A 25,485-nucleotide genomic window follows, 5' to 3' on the forward strand; every position below is an offset into this window, starting at 1 on the left:
AGAGAGAGTAGGAGATAACGAGGGAAAAAGATCTAACCTGCATTCTAACCCATCTGAGAACTCAGCAAAAGAAGGAAAAACACTGGGAATTAGGGAATAAGTTGCTGAGATGACAGTTAAAAAGAGAAGGGAAAAAAAGGAACTTAGGGAGCAAAATTCGGCAAATGGAAGGATAGCGCCCAGTGAGATGGGCTGCAAAATTGTGGAAAATTGGGCATTTACACATATCAAATGAAGGGAGGTGGTATATCTGAGATGCTAATGGGCTCAGAGAGAGACTGCTGCAATACTATTACCAGAGCTGTACCCAATTTCAGGTGACTTTCATTCAGCAATCATCAGCCTCCCAGTTCTTAAAGGGGACGTCATTTCAGGCAGCACCTGGTCATTTTCATCATTGCTGGACTTCAGAGCTGGAAGGAAGTTGTGAGATGGCTGCTCCAAATCCTCATAGAAGGACCACTTGGTTCACTGACCTGGCATTGGAGACATTGGTGGGAGATGCACTGTTCCCTCCATCTGGAAAAAGGCCAACGCCGCAGGTTTTTAGGGCTATGTGGGTAGAGGTGGCCACAGAGGTATCGGCCAGACCATGGTCGACAGAAGCCCAACACATAGCGCCGGAAGAAATTCAAAGACCTTAGTCGGGTGGTCAAGGTGAATACATGTTTCCACAACTCTTACATACAAGCCTCTAAAAGCCTTTGTCTGTGCACACTCTGCAAACCAGCATTTCACCATCATAGGCAGTCAGCTGACTGACTTGGAGGAGTGAGTGCTGCAGCTCATTGGCCCGCAGGTGGTGGGCTTTGTGACCGGCGCAGACGTCAAGCTTGTTGGGGGCAACAATGGTATCTTTAGCCCCTCTTCTCATCCCACTTCCTCATTAAACCAGAAGGTCTCATCACTTTCCAGCTCCTCATACTGTCTGCCTTCCTTGCTTAATTCCTGCCCCCCTGCCCTCACCTTAACGCGATTCTTTTGCCATTTATGCTTTCAGATAACCATGAAGCAGATGATCAGCCTGTCCCTGAGCTCGCCTCCCCAAATCAGTCACAAGGGAGAAGAAGAGGGGGATGAGGATGAGGAGGGTAAGGAGGAGGAGGAGCCAAAGCACTGTGTCATTGCTTCTCTCATCCCCAGGCACCAGCTCAGATACTGGCACTACATAGTCCTTAGAGGTTCGGTTAGTAGAGGGGTCTGCATTGGGTGATGCACCGGAGCCTAGTGAGCTGCAGCACAGTCAAGGGGAAATGGAACCTCGGGAGCCATCTCCCCGGAGGGCGAGTTCTACTGCATAGGACTCAGATGAGGACCTCGATGGGGAAGTGTTCACACAAAAGGTGATGGCCATGCACTCCGACATGATTGGTTACAATAGCAAGGGTGCCTGAGAGCCTGTCGGCAGTGGTAAGGAGCGTGGAGGAGTCCACCCGCATTATACACAGCTCTGTGCACACCATGGAGCCCATCATTACCAGAATGCAGTAGAGACATCCAGAGCAATCGTGCAGATCGAGACCTCATGACGCGTGTCATGGGCGATGTGACAGCTTCCATTGCAGCACAGGTGGAAGTAACGCAATGTTTTAGTGCTGTGACAGAGACTGTAGGTCCCGCATTGGACTCCTCAGTCACCTAAGAACTCACTTTTAGAGTGGAAGCAAGTCATCCTCAACTCTGAGGGACTGCCTATGTTGATGATGAATGCAGTCAATGGTTGCTTGTATGGAAGCTCAGGCTGCTCACATGCACTCTCAGCTGCATGCCTCTCAATGTCTTGGCGCTGTCATGCAGTCTCAGCTGGATGCCACAGAAGTTCTGACTGCTGCCATCGCCGCTGGGTCCACCACAGTTGACCGGGGATCGCACGGTTTCGCAGCAGCCCAGCAATCTGTCCTACAGCAGACTGGTGGGGATGCTGAGGTGCTGCCCCGGGGGAGTGGCAGTGGGTCAGTGGAACCAGGAACCTGCTGTCCTCTCTCAGGATGACAGCATCCCTGAGCCCACCACTGCCATTCCATCATTGCACCTGATGCTGCCTGTTACCCAGCTAGCCCAGACTGCCGCCACCCAGCCTCAGGTGGTGCAGTCTGCAGCCGGGCCTTCCAGGCCTAGAGCTGGTTGAGGGCGTTCTGCAAGGCCATCTGTAGTCTCTGGCCCTGACACACAGCAGCCTTCCACCAGCCATGCTGCAGCCACAGGGGACACACTGTGGAGGAGTATTAGAATAGGTCAACGGAAGAGGGGATATAAGGAAATGCACAGGGGCGATGAATAAATACACAATTATACATTTTATTGTTGTTTTATAAATGTTGATTGAAATGTATAATATTTGCTGCTGTCTCTCATTTCAGTTTTGGGGCTTTGGTATAGAAGGACAAATTGATGTGGTGATGGGGGCGTCCAGAGGAACTGGGAAATGAGATGGAAATGAGCCCTGATGAGATGGTCGCGGACCTCCCTTGCAGGATCGCGATGGAGTCGCTGCCTCCTCTGTCGCGGATGTTGCTGCTCCTGCTCCTCCTTGTCCTCCCTGCTGTTGCTCCTCCTGGTCCTCCTCCTCCTGAGGTGGTGCGGCTATGCCTGGTGGCAATGGCTGTGCCCTCATGATGGCCAGGTTGTGCAGCATGCAGCAGATGACTAATAGGGACATCAGCTCTGGCGAGTACTGGCGAATTTCTCCCTTGCGGTCAAGGCAGCAGAATTGTTGCTTGAGCACTCCAATGATCTGCTCAATGATGTCCTGGTGGCCGCATGGCTCTCATTGTATGAGAGCTGGGCGGGAGTGGTGGGGTTACGTAGGGGAGTCATGAGCTAAGTGGAGAGCGGATAGCTCTTGTTTCCAAGCTGTCAGCTGTGGGCTTGATGTGGTGGTGGTCTAGCGCAGGATGAATGCATCATAGCTGCTTCCAGGATAGCAGGCACTGACAGTAAGGATGCAATGGGTGCGGTTATGGAAGATCTCAGGATTGTGATACGGTGCCCTCAAAGCAACCCGAGTGCAGTCAATGGCACCCTGCACCATGGGGAACCCACTATCCTGATGAATCCACAAGTACGCTCGTGCTGCTTCTCTCTGGTCATGGGGAAAGAAATGTAGTCCCTTCTCCTTCTGTACAAAGCATCTGTGACCTTGCAGATGGAGCAATGTACGGCAAACTGGGAGGTGCTGGAGATGTATCGTGTTGCATACTGGAAGGATCCATTGGCTTAGAAATTGAGCGCGATGGTGACCTTGACTGCCACTGGTCTGAGGCTCGAGGTCTGGTTACAGGAGATGGCAGAGCTCTGTGACCACGTCCTTGCTGAAGCGCAATCTTCGAACATACAGCTCATCAGTGAAACTGATGTATGAGAACTGCTGCCGGAATACTTTGGGAGGGTAAGGTCTCCTGTTGACAGAACTGTTGCACCTTCTTCCTCTGGCCACATCTTGCTGTCTTTCTCCCTCTCACTCTTTGCCTTTCTCCTTATCTTTCTCGCTGTCTCTATCTCTCTCTGTGTAGTTCTCCATCTCTCTCCCTGTGCCTTTCTCTCTCTCTGTTGCCCTGTGCCTTTCTCCCTGTCTCTCTCTTTGTTTTTCTCCCTCTCTGTGCTTTTCACCCTCTCTCTCTCTCTCTTTGTATTGCTGCCTCGCTTTCTCTCTGCCTTTGTCTCCGCATTTGTCTCCACCTAAGTAACCTTCCGACGATGACGTTGCAGCAAGAGGTCATGTGTCAACAGAGCCCATATGAAAAGAGATAAATGTTGCAGAGTCAAATCTGCCCTGAATTGAACAAAGCAATGCTTAAGAGCCAGAGCAATCCTTGAGGTGAAACTGCTACAATCCTTGCAACAGGCACTCTGCCTATCTGTCGGCAAGCTGGAAATAATAATGGCCGACAGAAAAGTTTTTGGCAAATGGTGCCTTTAAATAACATTTCTCCAGCCGCCTTCCGCCTGCAACCGACGACTGAAGCTGTCGTCGTCAGCGGCAGGCAGTCCCCGAGGAGGCCCGACCAAATTTATGGGGGGGGGGGGGTGCGGTAATGAGGTGGAACACACGGCAATGATGTCATCATTGCTGGGCACACCCTAGCAGGGCACTACCGGCAGGAGAAGGGCGGTAGTGCCTCCATAAATACCCGAGGCTAATTTTGCTGGGAGCAATCGCCCGGGTGAAAACTGTTTTGCTCCGGCGGCGCCAACAGGAGGCACAGATGAAGCCAATTTTGGCCCCTTAGAATTGAAACCGACACAGATATTTTAGTTTCTGAGCCGAGCAAGATAAAACACCTGATTTGCTGAGTGAATGGAATCTTAAAAAAATGCTGGAATTTTAGTTTGTGTGTAAGTACATGTTAAAGTGTGGAAGCTTTCCTCATTCCGAATGTTAAGAAGTTACAGTATTCCTTTTGTCTGAAAGTCTGTCCTTAAAAGATAGTGTCTGTTAAGTTTGTTTTAGCTTCACCCATTTCTCTGTGCATAGAGCTAAAAGCCGTGTAACCCTTTGTAGTCGTCTCTTGTTTTTTGGAAGTTTTAAAAATGTGTGAATATGTTGAATGTGTTCATTTCAATTTAAGATTGTGCACCCAGAATTGGGGGAAAAAAAACTTTGAACTACAATTTAAATTGAGCTGTTGAGGAAAAACTGAGAAAAACCAAAAAAAGTTTGTTTAACAAAAGATTAAGTTTCAGTCTAAGATTTAACCTTGGAGTTGTGGTTGTTATAATGAAATTTCCAAAGCTGTTTGATTTGATTTACTTAAATATGAAAACTAATTTTTCTCCAGTTATATTGAGTATTTTTTAGTCATTTAAAAAGTCAATGGAAGAAAGAGCAAAGAGAAATATGATGTAATTTACTGGGTTTTTGTAATCTAAAAATGCTGTCTTCCCTGATGATAATTTTTTTTTAAAGTTAATAATGATGGCATAGTGAAAAAGTTAAGAATTTAAGAAATTATCTGCAGGCATCAAAGTCATAGCATGTTGATGACATCGGGGTTATAAAGAATTTAAAAAAAATGTGTTAATAACGTGGGACTAAATGGAAATGTTTGATCTATGTTTTCTATCTTTAATATTGTACTGGACAGTAAAGTTCCTCCAGGGCTTATGAATGAGATATGAATGGTAATTAATGGGATGTGTAAAATGGAAAGAAGAAGTGATTGAGGGTGTAAGATTGAAACAGGAAATTTACACTACTAAATGAGAATTTTCCTAACTTTAGTAAATTGCTGGCTTTCTCTTGGAGAGACATGTGTCCCTGCCTATAATGAACATTTTAAGAAAACTGAATTAGATAGTCTAGCCACTACCCAAGACATCGGGACCATGCAGTGGGAGATGAGCAAAGATTTCCAGACAATCTTTTGATTGATCACCTGAAAGCCCGAGAATGGCTTGGATCCGATGACACATGTGGCATGATATTGAGATTCCGGTATGATTGTGCAAATGTGCTTCACACTGAGGAACGGGTCTCTGACATGGTCAGTTACTTGACAACAGCAAGACATGAAATGGTTAACGTGGCTCAGGAGAGTGAGAGAACTTTTAAAGCATTGACACATACTCATCGAGAAACTACCTAATTACAGAAACAATCAGGATAGAGTTAAACCCACTGGTACCTGTTAGAGGGATTGAAATAGAAGTTGAAGTGGAGAGTTACATGGAATTTGGATTGGGACAGTTGAAGGCCAGGGAGAAATAAATTGAAACAGAATTATCCACAAGATGGATACAAGTAAAAGAGAGATCTGGAGAATCTTTTAAGTCCATAACTTGTTGATTAGATGTTAAAATGTCGTGTCGCTTGAAATGATTGCAAGACTGAATTTAACTGTGACTGTAATAATTATGTATTGTAGGTAACAGAGCATGGGAAAAGCCAGTATAAATTCAGTATGAGGTAGTGCCTCCTGTGTCACCACTACCGCAACCACTCTGCTTGATAGGTCTAACCGGACCTGCACCATTAATAGCCCCAGTTTCTGCTTCAAACCACATCTACCCACACGATTTACTCAATATCAAAACCTATGCTCAAGTGAAACAGACAGTAAATGAGATACTTAAGTATGACTTGCACAATTATGTGGCAGAATGTATGACATTCTCTTGTTGCCTGAGGGCTTCAGTGAGCTCGCGATGTGATTGAACTCCTCCCTAAAGCACTTTTCTGTTTTGGAGCAAGACAACTCGGGAATAGATGTTGAAATTGACAGCATAGGGGAGGACTCACACTGGTGAAATATTGGGCGTAATATATCAGCTCACCCTTAGGTTCGTATTATTTCACACGCTCTGGTAGTTCTCCAACTTGTAATAGTAATGTTTTTGATATATGTAACTCGTGTAGGAAGACTTTGATGCAAAAGTCAAATGTGTACTCATGCCTATGATGAACCAGCACTAAAAAGTTAATTGAGCACACCAAAAGAGAAGATCCGAATCAATGTAGAGGAGAACTCAGACGGGGTAAGATCAGCAAAGATAGAAGAAACAGGATACCCCAAGTAGGGCAGAATTGGAACACTGGAACTGTGAATTGAATTTGAGTAAGGGGTCGGAGGTTGCTCCTCCCCCTCAAAAGAAATGGACTGTAAGAATGGGGGAAATCTACATTTCTGAGTTTCCCTACTAACTAACACTCAAGTCGAGAAATCAATAAGTAGATTAGGGGGCCATGAGTAGTGGGAAGTAGTTTAGCATGCCAGCCAACATCCCTGGGCATGAATGGTATCAGCGGGCCCATAACTAAGAACTAGCTAGATTGGTCAAAAGCCGAGTGTAAGAAGTTAATAAGGATATTTCCTTCTCAAGGTGGGGAGTTGTAAAAAATCGTCGATTGGAAGAAATAGTGGATTGTAAAGAAATAATCGTCTTAGACAGTTGCGAAGCTCAGCAGTTTTCTTACGTTGATGACATAGAAAGATTCAAGTCATGTCAGATAAGGAGTTTTGCAGAGAGCTAAGTTACAAGGGGATAATGCAGAAACAGGCTTTGATACGAGGTCAAGCAAGGAGCCTTGATAAATAAACTGTCCAAGAGAAGGTAACCAGATACCCAAACAAGAGATAAGCAAAAATATGACCTCATGGGACGGGGGAGAGTTGTCATCCAAGAGTTGAGACAAAGAACTCAACATACCATTGGGCATCTTGGTTTTGGAAGAGCCCTTACAGGTTAAATAGTCCTGTCCATCTTCTACCCAGGCTCACCCCTAAAATCTACGTGTGAGCTGTGATCCAAATCTTACAGTACTCATCACTCAGAGTGAGATACACACCCTGTACCTAACACTTAGACTGAGACACACTCCCAGTACCCAACACTCAGACTGAGACACACTCTCAGTACCCAATAGCCAGACTGAGACACACTCCCAGTACCCAGCACTTAGACTGAGACACACTCCCAGTACCCAACACTTAGACTGAAACACACTCCCAATACCCATCACTCAGACTGAGATACACTCCCTGTACCCAGCACTTAGACTGAGACACATTCCCAGTACCCAACACTTAGACTGAAACACACTCCCAATACCCATCAGTCAGACTGAGATACACTCCCTGTACCCTTCACTCAGACTGAGACACACTCCCAGTACCCATCACTTAGACTGAGACACACTCCCTGTACCCAACACTTAGACTGAGACACACTCCCTGTACACAACACTTAGACTGAGACACACTCCCAGTACCCAACACTTAGACTGAGACACACTCCCAGTACCCAACACTTTGACCGAGACACACTCCCAGTACCCATCACTCAGACTGAGACACACTCCCTGTACCCAACACTTTGACCGAGACACACTCCCTGTACCCAACACTTCGACTGAGATACACTCCCAGTACCTAACACTCAGAGACTGTGATACACTCCCAGTACTCAACACTTGTATAATTAAACAGAAACAAAATTCCAAATGACAAATGTAATAGGAAAAATATAGAAAATTTGCTTTCCATGGACAGGGGCCAAGCATTTTCACATACTTTCTGAATAAGGTTTAAAGCCAAAATAAAATCAATCAAACAGAAGAAATCAAGAGAAATGCCAGTCAAGATAAGATATAATGAAACTGTCAAATAAATTGACCTGTTTTTTAATGTTTTTTCAACTTGTCAATCTGGCATGTTTCACAAAAGGCTTTGTAGGCCGAGCCGACACAGGCAGAGTGACTGGGGGGGCCATGCCCAGTCAGCACCCTCTGTTTCCTATTACTCTACACTGACAAGCCAACTCTGACAGCCCGTCTATTGCCCAGTTTCTCTGGGTTTTATTTAGTGAATTTTAATTCTGGAGTGGATGCCACAGAGGGTCCTCTCTTTATTACTTAAAGCTGCAATATATTAAAGTTAGACATCACAGTGTCTGCAGTTTTTACTGAGGTGGAACCTTGACCCCATTCCCAGCAGTAGAAGAACGGAAAGAGTTGTCATTGTTGTGTCAATGTTGTTTAGGTTTAGCTAGACCAAATCACTTATCCCTGTTTGTAGATTGGGACACAGTGATATTGATATTTGGTTATACACTTTTTAGTTCTGGGCTTTTTGTAACACATTGCTTCCTCTGCTCACATACTTTCTTCTCTAGCTTAGTGAATGATTGGAAAGGCTAAAATCTTTTGAGTAACACAGAATTTCCCCTGTCAGTCAAAAGACCATGGGGCCAAAATTACCCTCCGCCCCATTTGGGTCACCAGGGAGGGCGTAGCGGCCCGGCACCCAAGGGGGAGTGCTGGGCTGTCTGTTAGTGGCCCAGCCGAACCAGCGGCTGCCACTGTCGGGCCAACTGCTGAGTAGGGCGACAAATAAAACAAAATGGCAGCCACAGCGGTGCGCCCTCCCCTTTAAGGACAGACGTGCCGCCCTACCACTGGCAGCTGGCCACATGAAGCTATCGACCAGCAATGGCTGTGCTCCCGTGGGGCAATTTCCCCTGCGGGGCAGAAAAGGGGTTGCCGCCGGTCGGTAAGAGGTCGGCACGTGGCTGACAACGGATCGGAGCGCCGGGCAGGGCAAAAACCCGTTTGCCGCCGCCTTCGGCTCGGGAAATTCCGGATGGGTCGCACCAGCCCTCCCACCCCGCAGTAACAGGCCTTAAAAAAAAGGGCAATTTCGGCCCCCATGGCTCCTGGGTATCTAACCCATTAATGCATGAACATCTAGATCAAAAACATTAAGGATTTCACCAAAAAACATTCTAATGTTCACATTATGAAGACTGGCTTTTCAAAAGGCTTGGCCACATTTCAAAGAGTGAGAGAACTTTTAAGTTTCGGGCATTTCTGATATTCTAACCAGTTCTGATTTTGACTAAGCTACAATGGAAATGGAGGCAAAACCACTTGTGGGAAGACCAAAACTAGGGTTCAGAAATATAAAGTAGTCACTAATAAATCCAATTGGGAATTTAGGAGAAACTACTTTACCCAGAATGTAATTAGAATGTGGAACTCGCTACCACAAGTCGTAATTTGAGGCAAATAGCATGGATGGATTTATGGGGAAGCTAGATCAACACATCAGGAAGAAATGAATAGAAGGATATGTTGATGGGGTTAGAAGAAGGATGGGAGGAGGTTTGTGTGGAGCATAAACATGCACATGAACCAGTTGGGCTAAATGGCCTGTTTTGTGCGGTACATTCTATGTAATTCTATGTAAGGCGTGAATAGATAAGAAAGCCTATGTAATTCCGATTACGACTGCAACTGATGAGAATTAGAGTGCTGCTAAGCGACAGAGAAGAATTTATTATCTGCTCGCTGAATAGTCTATCAAGAAAGACCTTTCAAAAAGGTTTGTTGGTTAACTCTTTCATGAATGGGTTAAAACTATTGTGTTATTTGAGATGACTTTCAACTGGCTCCATTTTGTTGCTACAATCGACTGAAGTCGATTTTTGATGTCTACCACCACCCTCTCAGGCAGTGCATACTAGATCACAACAACTCACTGTGGGAAAAAATGTTTCCTCATGTCACCTCTGGTTCCTTTGCCAATCACCTTAAATCGGTGTCCTCTGGTTACTGACCCTTCCACAATTGGAAACAGTTTCTCCTTATTTACTCTATTCATGATTTTGAACACCACTATCAAACCTATTCTTAACCTTCTCTGCCCTAGCTTCTTCAGTCTCTCCACAGAACTAAATTCTCTCATTCCTGGTACCATCCCAGTAAATCTTCTCTGCATCCTTGACTTCCTTCCTAATGTGTGGTGCCTAGAATTGAACAAGTATTACAAAGATATGAAGTTGATTTCAATGTAAAGTTTGTACCTGAGGGGAGGAATTTTATTAAATTTGAAAAAGCAACTCTCAGCAAATGGGATGCATAGCAAGGTTAATTTTACTGAGTATACACACACTAAAAGTACTTGTATTGAGATTGTCTGTACTGGGATACTCACACTCAGGTTATCTATACTGGGGCTAACTAATATCAGTGAATTTTACCAAGGTCATCCATGCTGACGATATCCTCAGTGATGCTGTCTATACTAAGGCCATCTCGATTGGGGTTATTTATATCAAGGATGCCTCTATCAAGGTTACCAGAACTGAGGATACCTGTGCCCTCTCTGTGACTACCTGTGACTCTCTGCTATGTTTGCTTCCTTTCAAGTAATGAAATACAGTGGCATAATTGTAATATAGCTCCAACTAGTGGATTACTGTGGTAATGCAACTGCTGATGTAAATACAATAAAAGCATCATGTGACTAGATCACTTGACAAGTTCCTGTAGCGCCATCTTGAATGTGTGCGTTTGTGATGTCATAAAGAATATATCACAATAATAATTATGCCAATACACCAAAGTTTTTTCTCAAACGACAGCCATGAACCAGGTTCTCATTGTTAAAGCCAAACTTGGCACAGTCAGTAGAAGAGAAACAATTAAAACAGAAAGAGAATCATGATAGAGGTCGAGTAAGAGAGAGAAGTGTGAAATTGAATCAGACGGTTAGAGTGAAGAACCATCACCATAAATGGTTAAAGTGGTTTACCAGGAAGAGTGGTGAAGATATGTGGTCGTCGCATATGTTTGGTCAAGATGTTTGATCATGGACAGGTTAGGTTTGTTCACATTGATCATATTTTACCTACAGATGTGGAAGGAGTTGAAAGTTGAAATGATTTGATTATTTCTGATGAGTCAGATAGTCTTGTTACAAATAGTACCAATAGCAAATCCTACATCAGATGTACTGGAAACAAGTCCAAGAGAAAGTCAGAATTTAAGTCTGAGTCTGAGTTAGCCAGACAAACAGTCTGAAGTTGTAGAGAGTCAAAATGTAGATTAAGGTTTTCCCTTGAAGAAAAACTCTTCTCAGGCTCAGCCTAAAATGAGTCTAAGTTCTACACCATGTTTGGAAATTCTGTTCGAGAGCGAAGATATCCTCTTCAAAACAGAAAACAAGTGGTTAAGTTTGATTTGTAAATATGGCAAAATTAGTCCATATCTTTTGTTATGATTATTTCTTCATTAAGGAGGGAGAAGTGTAATATAGCTCCACCTAGTGGACTACTGCTCCACCAAGTGGATTACTGTGGTAATGCAACTGCTGATGTAAATACAATAAAAGCATCGTGTGACTAAGTCACCTGTCAAGTTCCTGTAGAGCCATCTTGTGTGTGTGTGTGTGTGTGTTTGTGATGTCGTGATGATGATGATGATGAAGAAGAAAGAATATATCACAATAATAATTATGCCAATGCACCAGAAACAGTTTGTTGCTTTGGCTACACTGGGAGTGAGTTTGTTGCACTGGGAGTGAGTTTGTTCTCCATCAACCAACATGTATTCTAATCAGACAAATTAGACTCTATAATAGACCAATGTGATGGATGGGCGCTTGTCTGAAGTATCAGCGAGCAGCCCCTACAGCAGCAACTGCACCCAAGCAACAGTCATCGCCTTCAGGCAAGAAGGATGATAATTGGGTACTTTTTTTTTTTTTTTTTACAGTAAATGTAACAAAATAATCAAAAGATATTTCAGGGCCAGGGGCTATGAATAATTAAATTACTGATCCGATGGTTGGGAACAAGTTAGAAACGACTGGATGTTTCCTACCTGTGCATGAATGCCCATTGTTGTGGAGGTAGAAGCCAGGCCGACACGAACATTTGAAGCTGCCTACCACATTCTGACACCTCTGCTGGCAAGGGGACCTGTTTCCTGCACACTCATCAAGATCTGCAAGACAATAACACATCCGTATCAGATTGCTGATTGACAATTTTCCTATCGCTAATCTGTATGGATCTCACTGGATTATTTTTGAGCAAACGAGCTGATAAATATAGTGTCATGAAACAGAACTGGCGTACTTAATCATCATCATCATAGGCAGTCCCTTGAAATCGAGGAAGACTTGCTTCCATTCTAAAAATGAGTTCTTAGGTGACTGAACAGTCCAATACGGGAATTACTGTCTCTGTCACAGGTGGGACAGACAGTCGTTGAAGGAAAGGGTGGCTGGGACTGGTTTGCCACATGCTCCTTCCACTGCTTAAACATACTTAAACATGGCAGGACTACAGGTGGAGCAAGAGGTGTTAGCTGTTTGTTTGACATGAAAAATAGATTATTTAAAGAACTATCTGCATTCTTCATCCTACAGTATGAGTCACCACTTTCAATTGTAAAAAGACTTGCATCTGTTTCACGCCTTTCATGAGCTCACAATGTCCCAAAGCACTTTACAACCAATTCTTTGGGCAGCGTAGTCACTGTTGAAATGTAGAAAACGGAGCAGCCAAATTGCACACAGTTCCAACAAACAGCTTGGCCGCATAAAATAGCCAGCTCAGGCCAGGCATATTCTGTGCTTCATTGCAAGAGGGATGGAGTACAAAAGCAGGGAGGTCCTGCTGCAACTGTACAGGGTATTGGTGAGGCCGCACCTGGAGTACTGCGTGCAGTTTTGGTCACCTTTCTTAAGGAAGGATATACTAGCTTTGGAGGGGGTACAGAGACGATTCACTAGGCTGATTCCGGAGACGAGGGGGTTAACTTATGATGATAGATTGAGTAGATTGGGTCTTTACTCGTTGGAGTTCAGAAGGATGAGGGGTGATCTTATGGAAACATTTAAAATAATGAAAGGGATAGACAAGATAGAGGCAGAGAGATTGTTTCGACTAGTCGGGGAGACTAGAACTAGGGGGCACAGCCTCAAAATACAGGGGAGCCAATTTAAAACCGAGTTGAGAAGGAATTTCTTCTCCCAGAGGGTTGTGAATCTGTGGAATTCTCTGCCCAAGGAAGCAGTTGAGGCTAGCTCATTGAATGTATTCAAATCACAGATAGATAGATTTTTAACCAATAAGGGAATTAAGGGTTTCGGGGAACGGGCGGTTAAGTGGAGCTGAGTCCACGGCCAGATCAGCCATGATCTTGTTGAATGGCGGAGCAGGCTCGAGGGGCTAGATGGCCTACTCCTGTTCCTAATTCTTATGTTCTTATGTTCTATGAACTGCAGGATCTAAGATAGAAAAATATTTCATAGAGCCATGTTTTGCTTTTGCGAGTTGTATTTCTGAGTGCACCATTTTTGCTGGATTTTGACGACTCTAAATTTACTTGTGTTTTTTGCAGGAGGAAAGAGTGGTTGAGAAAGACAGGCAGACAGGCCTTAACCACCCTTCCCCACACTGTTGTCTGAGGGTCAGCTGCCTTCACAGCCTCCTGATTCACCAAAGGAGGCAGCGATGGACCTGTTGTTGTCTGCTAGAAGCTGATCTGCAGACAATCTTCACCAGAGTGGAGGTCATCACAGCCCTGAACCTCTATGTTATAGGCTTACACCAAGCTACTACTGGGGACATCAGTAACGTCAGTCAATCCGCAGCATACAGATACAACAGTCATCAATGCATTGCTCACCATAGCAAACTGTGGCATCACTTTCCCCCCATGGCACACTGACAGCAGATGTGAGGACACTGCAAATCGTCCACATCGTAGGATTCCCCAGAGTCTCGGCTATTCTGAATGGCACACAGCCAGTATTAACTGCCTCAGTGTTTGCAGATCCTACAACAAGCGCTAAGGACTCCAATCTCAGTGGTGGAATTCACACCAGCTAAAATCAATGGTTGAGGTAGTAGTGGAACCCACTCCAGCAACAGTCAACGAGCCAATAGAATCTACCCCAACATAAGTTAACATAGAATTTGTTTTTGTACGTTTGCACCGGAAAAAAAAAATTGGGACTTTCGCCAAACAAATCTTTGTATTTGGCGCCGCGCTCTCCGAAGTTGATGAGGGTTGGCGGTGGGGGTGGGGGTGGGGGGGAGGGGAGCTTCAAGTCTGCGCTAAAAACTCTCTGGACATGCGCGAAAAAAGAAAAGAAACTTCCTGGTCTGGATCAGACATTTTTAAAGAGCTCTTTGTGATCGGATCGTTTTTCCTTTTGTGATCGGAGCGTGCTGGCTGGATCTTTCAGCAATCTTGAGCATTAAAACCTGCAAAACATGGCTGACAGGGAAGTAGAAGAGGAATTCGAAGGAGGAGAAGGAAGGGCCGTTCGATTTCTCCCTGGTATCCCTGGTAGGTATCATTGAGAGGAAATGGGATCTGCTGGCAACTCGGGGAAAACGAAAAACAGTAAAACCTGCTATAATGGTTCAACATTGGGATGATGTTGCTGTAGAGTACAATGCAGCATCCATCACCCGGAGAATCGTCAGGCAGCTAAAAAAGTGGCAGGACCTAGGACAATTAGTTAAAGTAAGTATGCACTGCAATTACATTTGTAAATATGTGTGTGTGTGTGTGTGTGTGGCCACCACAGCAGAAGGACCTTCTCTTAAAAAGTTCTATTTTCATCTTTGCAATTGAAGAATGCAAAGATCAGGAACCACAGGAATCGTACTGTGGTCCACAATACGGAGGTCCACCAAGTAAGCTGCAATTGAGCCAGCTGGAACAGAGGATCTCTGATCTGATTAAAGCTCACTGGAGAAGATCCACCACCGCTTTGGACGCTGGCCCAGGTCAAATAGATGGGGTACGCCCTGCAATTTGCACTGTGGGTTGGCTAAATAGTGTGTGGGCTAGCTAGGCTTTAATGGATGTTTTCGATATGTTTATCAGCAGCTGCGCAGGAAGAGGCAGAAGGTGGTCCAGAAGGACAAGCAGAAGTACCAGCAGCAGTAGCACCCAAAGGACATCCAGAAGAGAGCCCAGAATTGTTTCCTGATTTTGAGCAGGACGATCTGGATGAAGGCCAGCAGGAAGATCCCCCCACTGATCAGATGGTCATATTGGACCTGCAGCCGGTAGAGTCCATGGATCAGGATGCGGGTCCCAGTGTGGTCCAGCAATGCTCACCTGTGAGAGGGATGCCCAATAGGGTCGAGGAGCAAGACACAGATGGAAGGGTGGAAAGGATAGCTGAACCACAAGCGCAGGTAGACATGGTACATCTCATCGAGATGAGTGGTGAGAGTATGCAGCTTACCAGGTCGCTTCTGGACACCATGGGTGAGGTGAGGGTAGAAATTGCAGGACTGTTAAGAGAAGTAGCAACACTGTCTGGAGGAATAGGACCACCACTGGTGGGGCAGATTAGGAAGGGAATGGTGGATGCACTTGATGCACTGTTGGAACAGCTGATGGGAAACTGTCTGACATAAGTGACAGAAATTTGCAGGTAGCTGCTGCAATAAGGGAACACACCCAAGTTGTCATTCAACAACACCAATTGGCGGCATCTACTGCTGCCACTCAAATCATCCCCAGACCACCCTCAGGGACTGTGCCACAGGGTGATCCACAGCCAACAGAAAGGGTTAAGGGTAGAGGCACCAGGACAGGCAAGAGGGGCACTACGCACTCATGGTCGTTGAACAAGGGGGAGGAGAGATATTTGTAAATTGCTGTTACTAGTTTTGTTAATTGAAAATGTAAAAGTTTGTCAGAAGTTTAAAGTTTGATACATGTTAATTGAAAATTTTAAAGTTTGATATTTCTCCATTGAAAAGTTCAATGTTTTATTAAAGTTAAGTACAAATGTACAAATGTCTAATAAACCTATTCTTTTAATTTAACCAGAATCAGTTCATTATTTTGTGAATTTAACCAACAGTATATATTAGACCAACATAAACCAACACATGATTAAAGGGCAAGCAGGGGTAAACAGTCAACAAGGCTGTGTGACATCCTAGATCAGACCACACCCTGATCTGCGCATGCGTTTGTTTATTTGAACAGTGATTCTCTTGGGTCACCTATGACAAATGGTGATTTCTAGCTTGCTGCTGTGTCGGTGCACAAAACATCCCGTTTCAGATGTTGACTATAGTGATTCTCCCGGGCTCTGCTGCTTGTGTCCGGCCGAGCCCGCAACTCTGCCCGTCGGCATTCCCCCGACCCGTGCCTAGAGCCCGGCCAGCAACCATCATGTCCGGGGGTGGGGGGGGGGGGGCGGGCGGACACAGTCACGATTTGGGTGAAAAAGAACCACCCTAACCCTAACCCATCAAAATTATTTCAGTTCCCTTCCCATGAAAAACTTATACATTTGTTTATTCAATTGTCTCGCTCCAAAAACTCAGAAATTACTTTCAGAGTTATTTTTTTTTTTTTAAAAAGAGTACCCTGTTCAAAAAAATCCATGTATTTGTACTTTATTTTGTCCTCTTGTGCATTGCATCGATTTCCTTAAGTTCACAGAAGGGTTTTTTTTCGGGGCTTTCTGGCAGTGTGCACCGCGCTGAAAAAAAGTCACCTAACTGCAGTAAAAACGGCGCCCAAGCCCATTTTCACTCATATCTGCGGCAAAAATTTTTAAACTGCGCACGTGGTCTGCGCCGGCATACAAACATTGGTGAAAATTGCAAACTGAGGACTTGACGGCAAAAAAAGGTTTGGACGTCAAAAAATGGCACACAATCGTGGCGAAAATAGGGGCCAATGTCTTTTAAAATGACGATGTTGTGTCTTAAGTGAGCATCAATTGCACACCAATTATTTTCTGGAATTTTTTCTAACTCTATTGTTTTATTCCCCCTTCCAGATAGATACCGCTTTCAGCAAATGGCTGATGCTCACTTTACCACATTACACCTACCACAGAAGGGGTACAACAGACAACTTTCTCCCAATTTATCCTCCTGTACTCTGGGGGAAAAGGACATTCCTCCCTTTAACGGCTGCTCCCACAAGAGCCGACAAGAATCATACTGTTCTGAAATGATCTTCTCATCTTCGTTAAAATAAAGGAAAGCTTTAAATAATCAGTATTAAAGATTAAGGCTCCCCTAAGGAGCTGGCATTGTGTCGTGTTTTCCAAAGCAAAAACTCCAACCTGCGCAAACAAACCCAGGTTTTTCTGAAGGCAACCGGGTGGGAGCCTTTTTTATATTTAAATTGGATCAATCTTCCAGACAAAAACCATACATTGGGGCCCAATGTCAGGGATCAACAACTCCAAACATTTGAAAAGAAACCATTTAAAAAGCAGGAATTATTTACAATGACACTGTACAGCAGAAGGATAAAAATCAGAGCGGAAACACAAGTCGGTTGAGGGTTGGATTGGGGTCGTGCTGTACTTTATCCAGGAGGGCACAGTGCAGGAGGAGCACTATTTCATATCTAACCTATCTGACCTGGAAGGTTTGATGGGACAGTGAATAAGGAATTTTACTCTATGTCGAGTCGATACTATACCTGATGTGGAAGGTTGTGGTTGAGAGAATATAGCAGGAGCTCTACTATGTACATAACGCGTGCTGTACTGAGCCAGTCCCCTGCCAGGTCCCAAGTAATCTCCCACCTCCATCATTCATTCAGTACAAAATCCACCTTTGTAACCTCAAATTCAAGTTTCTGTAGGCTCTCATTATCCATAATCTGATTCAGCTTAACTATCTTAATTCTGGCGTGGCAGTGTTTTTGTAGCAGTGACATATCTCATCTTGATAAACAGAAACAAAATCACTGTAAAATTTGTTTTTTTGCCCCTAAATTTAGTCAAATTCCACAATCCTGATGACTAACTAGCAATTCACTCACTCAATCTGAGTTAACCAGTGAACTAATCTTTGACCCTTCAATTATCCTAATATAGACTGGGATAGTAATTGTGTAAAGAGCTAGAAGTTGAAGCCCATGGAATTAAAGGGGCAGTGGCAGCATGGACACGATATTGGCTAAGTGACAGGAAACAGAGGGACTTTCTACGTGCTCCACTTCCTTTGGGGCAGTTACCAGGGCGCTAAGGAAATCGCTACACGGATGTTCCGCGTAACGCTGACGTGCTTCAATGCCCCTCCCCTTTGCTTAAGGGTGCACAGGGCACAAATTAAAAATTTGCAGACGAAACAAACCTTGGAAGTATAGTGAACAGTGAGGAGGATAGTGATAGAGTTCAAGGAGGACACAGACTGGCTGGTAGAATGGGTGGACACGTGGCAGATGAGATTTAATGCAGAAATGTGCGAAGTGTAACATTTTGGTAGGAGAGGTAATATAAACCAAAGGGTACAATTCTAAAGGGGATGCATGAACAGAGCGACCTGGGAGTGTATGTGCACAAATCGTTGAAGGTGGCAGGGCAGGGTGAGAAAGTGGTTAAAATAGCATAAAGGATTCTGGACTTTATAAATAGAGATGTAGAGTACAAAAGCAAGGAAATTATGATGAACCTTTATAAAGCAGTGGTTCAGCCTCAACTAGCGTATTGTGTCGAGTTCTGAACACCACACTTTAGGAGGGATATGAAGGCCTTGGAGAGGGTGCAGAAAAGATATACAAGAATGGTTCCAGGGAAGCAGGAGTTCCGTTATATGGATAGACTTGAGAAGCTGGGGTTGTTCTCCTTAGAGCAGAGAAGATTATGGGGAGATTTCATAGAAGTGTTCAAAGTCATGAGGAGTCTAGACAGAGTAGATTGAGATAAACTGTTCCATTGGTGGAAGGTCAAGAACCAGTGGACACAGATTAAGGTGATTGGCAGAAGAACCAAAGGCGACATGAAGAAAAGCTTTTTTATGCAGCGAGTGGTTAGGATCTGGAATTCGCTTCCTGAGAGGGTGGTGGAGGCAGATTCAATTGTGGCTTTCAAAAGGGAATTGGATAAGTACCTGAAGGAAAAATATTGCAGGGCTACTGGAAAAAAGCGACGGAGTGGGACTAGCTGAGTTGCTCTTGCAGAGAGCCGGCGCGGGCTCGATGGGCCGAATAGCCTCCTTCTGTGCTGAAACTATTCTATGATTCTGAGAAAAGTAATCGATGGCATAGGCGTCACTGGTTTGCAATTTCAGAAAAAAAAGCTCGATTGTAGTATCGGTCTTTATGTTGTGACGTCTGTACTCATGCCTGCTCCAGTTGCTATCTTGCTGCTTCTCCCCATTGTGATGTCACTGTGTTCACATGCTCCACCTCAGAATCAGTGTACAGTGTTCCAGGCCATGTAGAGTGAGATGACTGATACCCAATGCTGTCTCTAGCGGTGAAAGAGTTAATGCGGAGAACAGGTTGCAGCTGGAGCTGAAGCTATCTGTAAATCGGATTTTGACACTGGCCAGTAGCCATTTGGCAATTAGCCAAATCTTTCCGCTCAGAGCCTGCTGGGGAATGCATTTGGCAAGCTGACAGTTCTCTGTCACAATCCATCTCGTAGATAAATCTATCTGTAGGCAGCATCAGTCCCACAGCTACTGTTTCAAAGAGACCTGATAGCGCATGACAGCAATAAAGAGTTCTCCACAATCTGGCCTAAACTAACAAATCAGATGGAATTACCCTAGCCATTTAACATTTGACCAACTTAAGAGTTGGACAGGAATAAAGCAATTAGTTTGATTGATCAAAAGGGACAAGTAATGTAAGGACAGGGACAGGGTACGTGCTGTACAGTCTAATGTATGTGTTCCATGCAGACTCCGTGGCCCTGAATTTCCATGCATGCTGTCCAGTGGGAGATCGATGGGACCTCCAGAGAAATGGCTACTTGTGCTGTTTCTCCAGGAATTCCGACAATCTCCCATCAAAATTATGGCAACAGATGAGGACAACACGGCGGCATCCTCAATTCTAATTTAAGGGACATTCGATGAAAACTGCCTGCTGCCTCCCAGCACAGAGACAAGCTTCTCCATGCAATTCTTGCTGCTATTTGTCACCTCCTCTCCTGAAAATGCTAACAGTTCCATAGGTGCCAGCAGCCATTCAGTACCTGACAAGTAGCCAGTGTCCAGGTATAAGCTCAATCAATAAATGCTAGTTTGCTAGTTGACTGCCAGGGGCACTACAGTTGAGCCCAATCTTGTTCTCTCCTGGGGAAGAAGATTTCCGGTGACTATTGAGAGCAGAGAGTTTAAAGATTTTCTGACAGGTTGTCCAGATGGCGAGTGCAATTGTAATGCAACAAAAGAATTTCCATGGAACAATTTAGTTCCTGTCATTTGACTTCGAAACAGCCAATCTGCAAACAGCTGCAACAATGAGCATCTCACACAGATGGAGCAGCTGAACAGCAAATTGGAGTGGTTAAAAAGGTGAACAAAATTACAAATGCAGCAAATTAGCAAATGCTATTGTTTTACATCCCGGTCACAAGGCTTGTTTTGCCCAGGAGGCCATGACGCCCAGATACAATGCTTTGTTTGAGGTTTGGACCATGAAGAAGCAGGAGACATAGCAGCAAGTGACTTACAATCTGAACTCTGTGTGCATAACATTCCTGAATTGGCAAACGGCTTGGCAATACGTTGCACAATCCGAAAAACACACAAGTAAATCTGGCCGTTGCAATAACATGCCAACAACCTGAGGGCAGAACGCCTTATAAATGCAATTATTAGACTGCATCAAGAGCAACTTATTACAATTTTCTGACATTTGGCAAGTATTGAGCAGCAGTATCAGAAATTATGTTGTTTCAGGAAGTGGAAGTGTAAATAGTGGCAGTCATGGAAAAGAATGTCAAAACATGCACTCATTTCACACTTATGAAGCATGCCAATAATACTGTGGAACTGAGGAGCGACCCTAAGCCTGTGCTGACAATGATGGAAGTGCTCATAGATGTAGAGTAATTCGTTACATGGACCCTGCAGAGAAGCCTACTGTGTAACATAAATGTTTTCATGCTTCTAGCAGTAAGATGTAACAAAACTTTGCAAGTAAAGATACTTCCCAGTATCCTGGTCTCAAACAACTTCTTTGTCTCCTCCATCTCACGGCTTCCCCACCGGCTTCGGCACCTCAGCTGCTGGGTCTTGTCAGTCATAGGACACTGATCCTGCTCATCCCCAGGGATGGAAAGCCCTCTTTCAATGGCAATATTATTAGCATGAAGTGCACACAGTCACTTTGCCCATCTTTCCCAGGCATAATGTAAGTTATTCTTCAAGACCATTGGTTCAGAACTCGTAATGTCTGCTCAATTCATGTTCTCTTATCATTTGTTCTGCTTATAGCTGATTTGTGCTGCAGCCGAAGAATTATGAAGATGCATCAACAACCAGAGTTTTAATGCTTACCACATCACCTTTGGTGGGTGGTTATCTGTGCCATCTGATGCATTGCTCCTTTGTCAGGTGAAGAAATCAGATTCCATTACAATGGACAGGATGGGAGAAAATCCCGTTGCAACCGGTTTGGCAGCGGTAACACTTGGCAGGAGCAGAATTCGCGCCTCTCGTAAGAAATTGGGGTTACCGCTCCCGAAAGGAAGTGGAGCGCTAGATAACGCACTGCACTTCCTTTCTGGGGCGGTTGCGTGGGGAGCGGGGCGCAGCGCTACACACTGGACCGTGTGGTGCTGCCACGCAGGAGGGGGAAGGGCCCAAGGTGCAAACTCTGCAGTAATGAAAGGGTCCTCCGTCCCTGGACCACCGGGGAGCAGGTGCCATGCCAACAGACTGGCACGCAAGTCTGACCAATCGAGGCACGGACCTCGCGATCAAAGGGACAGAATCGGCAATAATTATTTTTTAAAGTCCCGCACCTCCCCTTTAACTTGTGAGCGGCCGGCCGGCCGGTTCACGTCCCCTGAAGCTGTCGCTGTCGTCGCCTGGCGCAGCTTCAGGGGGCGATACCCAATTTAGGGTCCGGGGCACTATGCACGGTCATGACATTGTCATCGTCGGTGCAGCAGAGTGGGGCGCTACGGGTTACCGCTGCCGCCAGGGGCAGTAATGAGAGGCGCAAACGACCCGAATATCTAGGCCGATGTATGTGGTGGGGGTGGGGAGGGGGGATATTTCCATATATACCTCGCCCATGTGTATGTGGCAGGGGGGAGGGGGATATTTCCATATATACCTCACCCATGTATATGTGGCAGGGGGGCCGGGGGGATATTTCCATGTACACCTCGCCCATGTGTATATGTTGGAGGTGAGGGGGGGGGGGGATATTTTCATGTACAGCTCACCCATGTGTATGTGGCGGGGGTGCGTGGATAGTTCCATATATATCTCGCCCATGTGTATGTGGCGGGGGGGGCTGGGGATATTTCCATGTACACCTCGCCCATGTGTATGTGGTGGGGGAGGGGGATATTTCCATATACAACTCACCCACGTGTATGTGGCAGGGAGGGGGTTTATTTCCATATACATCTCGTCCATGTGTATGTGGCGGGGCGAGGGGGATATTTCCATGTACACCTCACCCATGTGTACGTGGCAGCAGGGGAGGGATATTTCCATATACACCAAGCCCATGTCCTATGCACTCGGCCCTCATGCCCTCTTACTCCAGCATCAGCTCTTCTGTCAGCCACAATCCAGCAACATCCATGCCTTGTGGCCATCATATTTTCTGCTGTATCTTCATGTGCCAGTGATTAACTGTTATCTTCAGCAATTAATCACTTAGAGTAATTTGCTCCCCTCTATAACAATTGACTTTCACAGCAAAACCCTTTAACACGGCCAAAATTAACTTTAATCTTTGCTTTTTGAAAAATTTTGCAAGAATCACAGAAATTTACAACACAGAAGGAGACCATTCGGCCCATCATGCCTGTGCCACTGAAAATGAGCTATCAAGCCTAATCCCACAAACCAACTCTTGTAGCTCTGTAGGTTACAGCACTTCAAGTGCTTATCCAAGTACTTTTTAAATGCTATGAGGTTTCTGCCTCTACCACGCTTTCAGGCAGTGAGTTCCAGACCCCTACCATCCTCTGGGTGAAAAAGGTTCTCCTCAACTCCCCTCTAATCCTCTACCAATTATTTTAAATCTATGCCCCCTAGTTATTGACCTCTTTGCTAAGGGAAATTGATCCTTCCTATCCACTCTATCTAGGCCCTTCAATTTTATACAGCTCAGTTAAGTCTCCACTCAGCTTCCTTTGTTCCTAAGAAAACAACCCCAGCCTATCCAATCTTTCCTCATAATTAAAATTCTCCATTCCTGGCAATATCTTCGTAAATTGCCTCTGTACCCTCTCCAGTGGAATCACATCTTTCCTGCAATGTGGTGACCAGAACTGTATGCAGTACTCTAGCTGTGGCCTAAGTAATAGTCAACATAATCACACTGAGGCGTATGACAGCATGGGTCTTACACTAAACATCCAAAAGACAAAGGTCCTCCACAAACCTGTTCCCACCACACAGCACTGACCCCCAGTTATCAAGATCCACAGTGCGGCCCTGGACAATGTAGACCATTTCCCATACCTCGGGAGCCTCTTACCAACAAGAGCAGACATTGACAACGAGATTCAACACCGTCTCCAGTGCACCAGTGCAGCCTTCGGCCGCATGAGGAAAAGAGTGTTTGAAGACCAGGTCCTCAAATCTGCCACCAAGCTCATGGTCTACATGGTCTACAGGGCTGTAGTAATACCCGCCCTCCTGTATGGCTCAGAGACATGGACCATGTACGGTAAACACCTCAAGTCGCTGGAGAAATACCACCAATGATGTCTCCGCAAGATCCTACAAATCCCCTGGGAGGACAGACGCACCAACGTTAGCATCCTCGACCAGGCCAACATCCCCAGCATTGAAGCACTGACCACACTTGATCAGCTCCACTGGGCAAGCCTCATAGTTCGCATGCCAGACACGAGACTCCCAAAGCAACTGCTCGACTCAGAACTCCTTCACGGCAAACGAGCCAAAGATGGACAGAGGAAACGTTACAAAGATACCCTCAAAGTCTCACTGATAAAGTGCAACATCCCCACTGACACATGGGAGTCCCTGACCAAAGACCGCCCTAAGTGGAGGAAGTGCATCCAGGAGGGCGCTGAACACCTCAAGTCTCATCGCCAAGATCATGCAGAAATCAAGCGCAGGCAGCGGAAAGAGCATGCGGCAAATCTGTCCCACCCACCTTTTGCCTCAACGACTATCTGTCCCACCTGTGGGAGGGACTGTGGTTCTCGTATTGGGCTGTTCAGTCACCTAAGAATTCATTTTTTAAAGAGTGGAAGCAAATCTTTCTCGATTCCGAGAGACTGCCTATGATGATGAACTGGTGTTTGATACAGTTATAGCATAACCTCCCTGCACTTACATTCTATGCCTCAGCTAATAAAGGCAAGTATCCCGGAAAGTAAAGAACACTGTTGCAAAACGTTGACTAGGGCTGTTTATTAGTGCCTTGCCAAGGAACTTCCCATGGAATTTCTAATTAATCTCCAGTTATTAATTAGTGCTGCCAAGAAATCTCTTTCTCCTTTGCGATAGTGATAGACACACACTCTTTCCAGCAAGAGTAACTGGTCGGTGATCAGGAATGGGAACCCTAGCTGGAACCCTCACCAGCCCAGGGGCACTGTAGCCTATTGTAATGCATCAACTGCTGATCAACTGAAACAGGACAGGGCTCCCACTGCTGATGACCATCCAGTGACTCCTGCTCCAAACTGTGTGCATGTGGGTACAGGGGAAGACAGGCTCATAACCAGGCTTGGTGTCCTGCAAGATTGAAGAGTCTTATGTAAAGAATGACCACTTAGGAGCACAGGAGCATTAAGCACAGGAATACGGCATTCATCCCCTCGAACCTACTCTGCTATTCAATTAGAACATGGCTGATCGGCGCTTCAACTCCAATTGAGGTATCAGAGTGTGGCCATAACCTGCAAAACTACACTCGTGCCGTTTCTGATCTGTGAGTGTTTAATGAACCAGAGTAGAAGGAGTTTTACTATATATGGAAACCATGCTGTAGCTGACCTTGGAGTTCCTGTCACTAACAGAAGTACAAACATAGGAAGCCGTTCCATTTCTCAGGCTGACATCCCTCTCAATGATGAGATAAAATTTGACCAAACCACAGGGTAAAAGATTCTGTAGCTAACTGAATCACATGACAGCTGGAACAGCAACTGAACATGTACATTTACTATGGTTACAGATTATCTGAATTCAAGTTTGCATTCCAGATATATTGAACCTGGGGTACAGACAAAATAAAATATGTAAACTACGACCTGATTATGGGATCATGCGGCTATACGGCAGACTAAAAAA

General features: G+C 45.2%; 1 protein-coding gene across 9 annotated transcripts in view; it reads right to left on the reverse strand.

Moving 5' to 3' along the window:
* LOC139280002 (kielin/chordin-like protein) overlaps positions 1-25,485 on the reverse strand; it is a 531,474-nt gene that overhangs the window by 339,527 nt on the left and 166,462 nt on the right. For all 9 annotated transcript variants that reach the window (XM_070899412.1, XM_070899417.1, XM_070899413.1 and 6 more), the window contains one exon: positions 12,101-12,223. In XM_070899412.1, the coding sequence (XP_070755513.1) occupies positions 12,101-12,223 (123 nt within the window). The remainder of the gene's footprint in view (positions 1-12,100; positions 12,224-25,485) is intronic.

The sequence above is a fragment of the Pristiophorus japonicus genome, chromosome 14, assembly GCF_044704955.1.
Source record: "Pristiophorus japonicus isolate sPriJap1 chromosome 14, sPriJap1.hap1, whole genome shotgun sequence".
Lineage (NCBI taxonomy): Eukaryota > Metazoa > Chordata > Chondrichthyes > Pristiophoridae > Pristiophorus > Pristiophorus japonicus.